Below are 10187 nucleotides of genomic sequence, written 5' to 3'. Positions count from 1 at the left end.
CCCACTAGGATTGTCTTTCCGGAGGCACGCTCACAGGAGCTGGACTATCTGACGGGAGAGCGGGTGGAGCTGTCGGTCGAGGTGTCACGTCACAATGGAGTACTGCGTTGGTTTAAGGATGGACTGGAAGTAGATGAAGATGACAATCTGCATCTAATCAAAGAAGGTCCTCGACGATGCCTAATTTTGGCACAGGCCACTGTGGACGATTCCGGGGAATATATCTGTGACACTGACAGTGATTCGGTCACTTTTGATGTCAAGGTATCAGGTAAGGCACAATGTACATTACATACCCTTGATCTCTGCTCTGTGTATATTACATACACCCAACCCCTGTACTGTATAGATTACATACACCCAACCCTGCACTGTGTAGATTACATACACCCAACCCCTGCACTGTGTAGATTACATACACCTGACTCCGGTATTATGTACATTACACACCCCTGACCCCTGAGTAGAGTAGAAGCAGGTATGAGTGCATGGGCAAAGCACAGGTTCACTTTAAATGTAACCCTTTATTCTTTAATCTAACACTACACTGTCCCCTTAAAGGGATACTAAACGCAGGAGTTAAACCTTAATAATGCATTCAAGTACCTTAACTATTAACCAAAATGTATATTATTTGTGTATCACTCGGCTGTAGATCCTCCAATCATCTCTGAATTGGTGCTGACATTGTCCTTCCTTCTGGAGGGGGGCTACTTTTGTTCCTCATGGTCCCTGTGTGTGTTGTAAAGTAGTCACCGCTCCAAGCTCACTCCCGTGATGGACTACAATCTCAATGCAAATTAGTAAAGTAAATGTGAGATTGTAGTCCATCACAGGAGCGAGCTTGGAGAGGTGACTACTTTACAACACACACAGGGACCATGAGGAACAAAAGTACCCCCCTCCAGAAGGAAGGACGTGTCTGCACCAATTCAGAGATGATTTGAGGATCTACAGCCGAGTGATACACAAATAAGACACATTTTTGTTAATAGTTAACGTACTTGAATGCATTTTTTAGATTTAATTCCTGAGTTTAGTGTCAGTTAATCCAAGAAGTTGCTGACTCTGGATTATGCCGGGACAAAGATATCATCCTTCTGGAAAGAAAAGCAGGTGAAGTCATTGCCAGGCAGAGTACTGTGACCTCGATGAGAGGTAATAAATGCCTGGAAGTGTTACACTTACACATTACTTAGCATGCATGCGATTAACATGAAAAATTATATATCCAATGACAGGTCCTCTTTAACCCTATCCCTCCATCCTACCCTTACCCTCTGTAACCCCTGATTACCTTGATAACCCTGAAACTTAACACAGAAACTGATGTAGATTTCTTCTTTCTATATCACACACAGAACCTCCGGCAAAGTTTGTAGACAGTGGATGCTCCGAGTCTGTCCTCCATGTGACAGAGGGTGACCCCTTAGCTATAGTCTGTGAGCTGACACACACTCCAGATGTAATTCGCTGGATAAAGGATGCTCAGAGGGTGACACCGGATGGCAACCTGACCATGGATAATGAGGACGAAAAGTGTACGCTGAGCCTGTTGTGCGCACAGCCAGAACATGCCGGAACATATGAGTGCAATGTGGGAACTGACTCTCGCACTTTCCAAGTGCAGGTGGATGGTGAGTTACATCCTATCTGCTCTCTACGAGGTGCCTTGCATTTTGGTGTGTCCTTATTGTCATGTCTTCTAATCATCTTGCATGGGAAGCACACATATCTTTTAACATCAAATATTTTAAGTAGGGATGAGTGAACCTGAATCTGCGGATCGGATGTTTGACGTGGATCTCTGGATGGCTTGTGAACTGGTCTAGGGGTTCTTTGTATCCTTTAGCCAATTCACTTCCTGCCTCCTTTCCCATCCCAGATGGAAGCGTCTCCTGCTTCACCAAACGAATCGGCCAACAGGTGTAGCCAGGGCCGGTGCTAGACTATTTTGCGCCCTAGGCAATACCAGCTACTTGCACTCTGGCTGCCTAGTTTGCCTACTGGCAGCACCGGCCCTGGGTGTAGCTCTTTTTTTGTGCCGTGCCATTATGATATAGATGCCATGAACTGGACTCTGCTTGCTAAGTCCACAAAAGTAAAGCTTAAGTCTGGAAGCTGTGGCCACAAAAAGGCAAGCAGAGGGCAAAATACTAGTAACCAACATTGCCTGTGTCATCAGCTGATCTTATCCCATTAGTGGCTTGCCATGCTTTGTTCTGCACTGTGTCTCTATGTGGATGCCGCCATCTTGGTATAGGCAGGCCTTTGCTTCCTTAGGTTAGAGCCTCCAGCAAGGAGAACAGTGAACAGCACAGTAGTGACATCATCAAATCTCACTCTTTACCTCCTGAGACTTGCATTCAGAGGTAGCAGTGGCTTAGATCTCACACTGCAGATATATAGTTATTAGGCTGTATGTAGAGGAGTGCCTAGGTACCTTCACAAACCAGGATGTGCACTACTTTTTTTCAGAAGAAATTCTAGAAAAAGGGTAACTTTTTCAGGGTACTCCTAAGGGACAATAATAATTTCTAACTGTTCCTCATATCAGTTAGACAGATATGAACAGGGGACCTACACTCCCCAAGAGCATGGCTGCACTCTATGCACACAGGAAGTATACTGCCAAAGAATCCAAAGGATAAGGAGGTAGATCGGTAAGGGGACCTACATCAGGGAAGGACTGGGCAAGGGGGTAAGATATATTGGGCTGGTAGCCCTGACTGGAGACACTTCACCATTCAGACATTGATCAGAATGGGACCTGCAATCATTGACACATGCTGACCATTATATAGCTACCTGCTTCCCACTCAGACATACAATCACAGTCTCTGGTAGAGGAAAGTCTTCCAGCACCAACTTCTGTCATGTGACCAAATGCCAAGAACTGCAATTAAGCCAAGGCTGGTATATGTCCTTTACGTACAGCTACCTTTTACCGTGACCACCAATCTATCAGGCACCATGGCACACATTGCATGGTACACTTGCTTTAGCCAAAAGGAATCTGTCCCCGCCATAAAAGGGCCAGGTGGTTGAGCCATCAAGGTCAACATTTCTCAGTCCACCTCTGACCTACAGAATCCTTTAGCAATTCACTTTATTCTGGCGATCTGCGGCAGATTATTGAACTTCCAAGCAAATCACGGGCCAAGATCTGCTGATTGAGCGGATTCACTCATCAGATACAGTCATGGCCAGTTTTAGTCAAAATACACGCTACACATCTGGAATACTTCATTTCAGATAAACACTTCATGCACAAAATCGGAGTAGGTAATGTAGCACCCTACCGGCCCTTCCCACCAGCCATGATCTGCCAGAGACCCAGTGATGGCACCATTGGGTCCAAAATAAGGTATGTAATGAAAACGGAAAGATTTAATTTAATAGTTTTATTCATGTTGATTGGTGGTGGTGGGGGGAGGGAGGGGGAGTAAGGAAACCATAGCAGAATATAAGCAGATTATACTTCAACTTTAAGCACAGCGCAGACACTGCTAGGCCTTTATCATGTGGTGTCTCGAGAGTCCCGGAAAAGTCTGCAGGAGACAGATATACAGCTCCAGCCCCCGAGGGGAGAATTACTGTCCTGGCACAGCAACTCCGCTTCTGAGATCCAGAGGCTTAAATCTTTCTTTAATTTATGAACTAATCTCCTTCCAGCCCGGCGCTGCTCAATGAACGGCTGGGTTCTCCAGCTCCATAAAACTTCCATTTCCCTTAACTAGATTCAGAGGAGGCTGGTTTCAATGTGTCTTAAAAAGTAATTATAGGGCCACTAGGCATAAATTACAAATTGGATTACATAAAGGATTTTTAATAACACTCATGAATAGATGTTTCAAAGTTCCAGGAACTTATCAGAACTAAATATATTTTAAACAGAGATCGCAGAGTGGGGAGCGGTATTTCCCTGCGCGCTTTCAGTCTCATTCACATTCAGGTCACCGGCAGACATAAGACGGCACTTGCTGGACTTCTGGCCAATTACTGGGGAAATAGGCAGGTCAGGGGGGAGCTTTTATGAAACTCTGTCACTTTAAAGTGGACCTTTCAGTAACTATACAAGTCAGAATGAATAAATGATATACATCTCACAATATACAGCAACAGTATCATTTTTCATTAAAAAGCTGTCCCCGAGCTCCAGTCAGTGGCTTTGCCCAGGGTGAGGTATTTCATCAATCTGCTGCAGGCAGGAGGAAGCATTTCTTCAGTCTCTACTCTCTCCCAGTGATCAGACTGCAACCATGTAACTTTGTTACTTTGTTCTCAAGATAAGAGGCTGCAGACATCTGTGAACACAGCCAAGAGCTGCACAGACACCATTATTTAAAGATTGTGTCATCTCTGAGCTGGCATCCCAGTCCAGGAAGTAGATGCTGACCCTGGATGATGCCTGAACAAAGATGATGACGTCCTTCTGGAGAGAAAAGCAGATTAAGCTTTTGCTAGGGGGGAGTACTGTGATCTCTTTGGGAGGTGATACATACCTGGAAATGTTACACTTACACATTGAGTACAATGCATGCATTTAACAGGAAAACTCTAATAATCTGTACTATTAATGTACAGTATTTTTATATACAATCCAATACTATTAGGAATGCACTGATATATCGGCCTTCGAAACATATCGGCCGAAAATGGCACTTTTGGCATAATGCCGAAAGTGCAATTTTTTGGCCGAATTAGCGGTACATCCGTGATTTCACTCCTCCCCGTTGGGCGCTGCTCTGTGTCTCAGCAGGGAGGAGAGAAACTGTCACAGGAGGCCGAGTGCTGCGGGATGAGAGTGCTGTGAGTGGCCGGCGCCTCTCCTCCCTGCACCGCTCAGCCTCCTGTCACAGGTCGGGAGAGCGGCGGTGTGGGCAAAGACAGCCAGTGCTGTCACAAGAGGCTGAGCTCTTCTCCCGCACCGCCCTGCCCAGCCTCCTGTGACAGAGAGGAGAGCGGGTACAAGCAGTCAATGATCAGTGATCTACATCCCCTCCTGTTCATTCATAATTAAAAAGTTTATAAAAAATAAATAAAAATAAAATATTTTTTTTAAATTTGAAAAAGTTAGAATAAAATTTGTTTTCGGTTTCGGTCTGACATTTTTTTTCATTTCGGTTTCGTTTCGGTTTTGTAGTTTTCATTTCGGTGCACTTCTAAATACTTTACATATTTACAGCTTTTGCCAGCATGCCATATCCAAATCCTTTGACAGATTTTACTCTACAACTGTTGTATGATGAAGCATGCTGAATAATAGTGATCCTCTATAAACTGTACCTGTTACACCCTTAACCTGTATCCTCTCCTTGTGTTCTAAGCGATGCACGTGATGTGATTGGTCTCTTTAAGCGGCGTGTTGTTAAATTTGTTATTCACTGTTCCATGTTAGATCTTTAGACTTTGTCCATCTTGTTTCTCTATATGATTAATTTTTACAGTACATAGCTGTAAAACAACATTGTATTTCTGCATCTTTCTTGATGGGAAACTGTCATCAGAAAAGTTAATGGTTGAGGTCAGGCAGTTGATAGAGCAGTAACTGTCAGACTTTACCTGAGCGCTGACTCTGCGTAATAAAACAGAAAATTTAATCATACTTACCGTAATTTTCTTTTCCTGGTTATACTCCATGGCAGCGCTGACAAATGGGTTTAGATCCAATTACCCCTGGCTGACAGGAACCAAAAGGGTTAAACAAGGCCTAACCCTCTCTATAAAAGCCCCTCCTCCTGCTGACTTCCCTAGTCTAGTAACAAGCTAAAAACTCCATAGGGTGGGAGCCCAGCGCTGCCATGGAGTATAACCAGGAAAAGAAAATTACGGTAAGTATGATTAAATTTTCTGTTTTCCTGGCCATATCCATGGCAGCGCTGACAAATGGGGATTACCCAAGCAGAAGTAAGGGTGGGAACAAAATCCATAGACAAACATAATTGAATGCGAAAAATAAATGTATCACTCGACTCCAAGTCGAGAGAGCAAAACACTTCTACCGAAGTGGTCATTCACTGCAGCCCTGACGTCCAGTCGAGAATGCTAACAAAAGGTAGACCTGGACGCCCATGTTGCTGCCCTGCAATTTTGATTCACGGCCCTTGTGGAGTGAACCCCGATGCCTTTTGGTGGGGAGACTCCCGCTGTTTGACAGGCGTTAATGATGGTTAGCACAAGCCATCTGCTTAAGGAAGTTTTGGCTGCTGCCAATGCCTTCCTGGCTCCTGCCGTAATCATAAACAGCCTTCTGGACTTTTCCCAGTCCTAACATCCTTCCACATATGTCCTCAGACACCGGACTAGGCTCAAACCTCCTTCCATCCCTTCTGAGTTGAGAGCGGGAAGGATAATATCCCGATTCACATGAACACTAGCATGAACCTTCGGCAAGAAACCTGATACAGTTCTCAGAACTACTCTATCCTCATGAAAAATGAGAAAGGGTTGACCACAACCACAGGCTTGGAGCCCCGACACCCCCATCCTGTCTCGCCCCCACACATCACAAACAGACCGCGGGGAGCCGGCCGAGGTGAAAAGGACATCATACAGCACAGCAGGTAAGTGAAACCACAACAGTCTTACCCTCCCTGTCTGACAGGCTGCACATTATATGGAAAATCCGGCTTCCTCTCATGGAAACAAAGTTTGTCCTTCCCCAAGGGGACACCCTTGCACGGGGCCGAGTCTTGGAGAATTGCCAGGGGAGAGAGGCTGAACTCCCCTGAGGCCAATATGAAATCAATCAGTTGGCAAATAAAGAAAAAGTTCTCAGTAACATACAAACAACCCTGTCCTAGGGGGATAGGAACAAAAAGACTAGGGAAGTCAGCAGGAGGAGGGGCTTTTATAGAGAGGGTTAGGCGTTGTTTAACCCTTTTGGTTCCTGTCAGCTAGGGGTAATTGGGTCTAAAACCATTTGTCAGCGCTGCCATGGATATGGCCAGGAAAGCGGGTTAATAACGCTGGAACGCTGAAGTTATCATTCAGCTACACGGCATTGGTGTAGATATGGATAGTCTAAATATTGGCCTGGCAGCTTCTACACACCAAAGGATTTCCATGACCAATTTAGGTTGTGATGGGGATGAGTGAATCCAGAAGAAAAGCTCCGCACTGTAATAATCAAATCCAAGTTTATTCCAATGACAAAATGTTTACAAAGCCAACAGGTTCCATGGGCTGTAACCCAACTCCCTTCATCAGGGCTCGAGAAAGTGAAACAATGTATAAGTTCAAGAGCAGTGCTGATCCAGGTCGGCCCACCTTTATCCGCTTAGCGAGTGCCAGCCATGCTCGCCTTTGTTGAGTATAGTATAAACAAATGGATAGCGGCACTCCAACATCAATATGCGGCTTCTTTATTAATTCAAATTGGCATATCAAAATGCATCAAGAAGAACTTATCTTGTGTGCCTTAAAGGAGAACTATGAGGTGAGTGATTTTCACTCAGCCTCATAGTTCTAGCCGACCTGTGACAATTAAACTGTCACAGGTCGGCTCAGTAGATCGGGAAGTGAGCGAACACATACGGGCGCTTGCTCACTTCTCGTTCCTGTGCCGGCAGAGAGTCGTGACAGGGGAGGGACTTGTTTTCACCCCCTCCCCTGTCCGATCCTCCAGCGCTGACTGGCGGAACGGACGGGGGAGGGGGCGGGTACAGCTGGCTCTGCCTCCAGATAGGCAGAGCCAGCTGTCACTCACGCAGCTGGGCGGATCCAGACATAATTGTCGGGATCCGTTCCGGCTGCAGCATCTCAGTATACCGCGAGCTGTAGTTTATGCAGACTTAAAGTGACATTAAAGTCAAACTTCCCCCCCCCCCTTCCCAATCCTGCTGTAGGGACTTACTTTAAATGATGTTTCTTAATCCGATCTTCTTCTTTAGTGTAGTTTTTAGCTGTCCCTCCAGCGCTGGTGCCGGTCTCCGATCCAGCGCTGACTCCTCTGTCCTCCTCTTCTCTGATGTCCCACGGAGTCTGTGCGGGTCCACGTTGCTCCATATACTTACCTTGTGTCTCTCCTCGTCTCCCGGCCCAACATCTGTACTGCGTTTGGACTGGAACACGCGGCGGAGACACCGGTAAGTTTAACCCTTTGAAAAAGTTTTTTTTTTAATCGTTTGTTTGCTAGCCGTATGCAAAAACATGCGAGGGTTTAATAACCCTTAAATGATCAATATATTGTCACATACCTGGGTGGAGAGGCTTCCCTTGTACCTCTTGTCATCACTGCGCTGGAATGACTTGCAGCACCCCCCACTTCTCTTCCATTGCTACTGTGCAGAGGCTCACAGGAAGCTAATATAAAGGCAGAGTAAGGTACTGTAAAAAATACATTAAAGACATTTTAATTAACACATCATTGGATTAAACAGGGGTATATTACTGTATGTCCGTGGTTCTGATAAAAAATTCTGACCCTAAATTTGGTGTGGATCGTTAGGAAGACTGCAGATTGTATATTTACACAATTGTACGACAGTTTCCCATTCAGATGCCGAACTGAAATTCATTTTCATAATCAAATGGAATATGGTGTGCTATCTGTAAAGCAGAGTGCGGGGGGTTTATCGAAACTCGAGCAGTTGTCCATGGCAACCAATCGTCTTCTGTCTTTCATTTTCAAATCCTAAGTAAACAAACTGAAGAGAGAAGCTGATTGGTTGCTTTGGGCAACTGTTCCAGATTCCGTCTGCTCCGGTCTTGATGAATCCCCCATCATGTGTTTGCAAATTGATTGAAAGTGGAATTAAAGGGGTTTTCCAGATTTCTCTACTTTTTTTGACATAAGAGCTGCAGACGATTTCTAAATTTGATTATTATTGCCTGCCAGGAATTTGCAGCCAGCAATTCTGTGCAACAGTGTATTACTTGCTGCAAATGGATGGCTATGGCCAGCTATGCATGTTCTGTCATGTAGCAGACATCACCTGGGTGCTAAATTCATTAGTATAAATTAGGTTTCCCTGTACCCCGCACCTCCTTTCTAAAGTCTAACTCCAGCAGAATGCTCTTTTTAGCTTTGAATATAGTGGGGTGCTGTGCGCCACTAAATATCCTATGCAAATGCCAAGTTTATTGGGCATCCCTTGCCCCTCCCACAGCCACCAAGCTCTGCATTATGGGATGAGGAAGGAGGTGTGTCTTCTGTCTGGGTTGTTTTGGGGAGCTCCAGTAGCACAGTAATAGGGTATCCAGTAAGGGCTAGTTCACATCAGCCACAGTGCGTTTCAGCCCTATTGGTGCCGGAACGCAATGGATCACATTGTGGCTCAATTTGTTTCGTGGCGGAAGGGGGTGTGGTGGTGCATTGAAGTCAATGGCACCACAGCCACGCCCTCCGGTCGCAATGCAATTGCCCGAACCCAAACACGTGGAACATCAGTGCTTGTGTTCCGGTCCAGTCAGAAAACATAGTGCTTGCAGCATTTTTTCTGACTGCACCGGAACGAAACGCAGGCACTGATGTACCACGCGTTTGGGTGCGGACAGTCGCATTGCAGCCAGAGTGTGTGTCTGCGGTGCCATTGACTTTAATGCACCGCCACGCCCCCCTCCTGCTCCAAAACAAAGTGAGCCGGACGGAATGCGATCCAGTGTGTTCCGGGCCCCAATCGGGCCGGAATGCACTGTGGCTGTTGTGAACTAGCCCTAAAGCTGGAGCTATATTCTTGCATCTTAAGATGCATGCCACCAAGTTGCACTATTATTTGAAATTATTTACCTTAATATGTGTCCAAAGCCTTTTTTAGTCTTCGATTGGGAAGGCTTAAAACCCCTGTTGGGTTTTTATTGCTGTCTGTGTCCCCCATTGGTGAGATTCTTCTTTGTCCAACATGTTGAGTAATAGAGTAATAAAATCCAAGAGGGACACTTGTTCCGTGACAACTGTCTAACAGGGAATTTCACTCACTTCCTGTTGTGTTTAGGGAACAGGAAATGACGGGAAAGCTCCCCAATGAGACACTGATGGAAAACATAAAAAACTGACTGGTGTTCTAACCTTTCCCTCCTTTATTGAAATCAAATCTGGGTTTTAGATTCTTAAGACTACAGTACATAGCCCATTGTGCACTGCTTCCAGTAAGCAATGATAATGTTACATTGTTTAGATGTTGATTTGATGTGAAATACATATTGAATAAAATGATATCTTATTTTAGATATATTTCTTTTTT

At 45.2% G+C, this 10187-nt stretch overlaps 1 protein-coding gene across 1 annotated transcript in view; it reads left to right on the top strand.

The window, feature by feature from the left end:
• The window catches only part of OBSL1 (obscurin like 1), a 79733-nt gene that overhangs the window by 51529 nt on the left and 18017 nt on the right, over nucleotides 1–10187 (top strand). The window contains exons 14-15 of the mRNA XM_018563033.1: nucleotides 1–271; nucleotides 1362–1637. The exon at nucleotides 1–271 is cut by the window's left edge and continues 10 nt beyond it. Of these exons, the coding sequence (XP_018418535.1) occupies nucleotides 1–271; nucleotides 1362–1637 (547 nt within the window). The remainder of the gene's footprint in view (nucleotides 272–1361; nucleotides 1638–10187) is intronic.

The sequence above is a fragment of the Nanorana parkeri genome, unplaced genomic scaffold (genome assembly GCF_000935625.1).
Source record: "Nanorana parkeri isolate BGI_ZX_2015 unplaced genomic scaffold, ASM93562v1 scaffold626, whole genome shotgun sequence".
Lineage (NCBI taxonomy): Eukaryota > Metazoa > Chordata > Amphibia > Anura > Dicroglossidae > Nanorana > Nanorana parkeri.
Note: the sequence above shows the minus strand (reverse complement) of the source record. Positions and strands in the feature narration are given on the sequence as shown.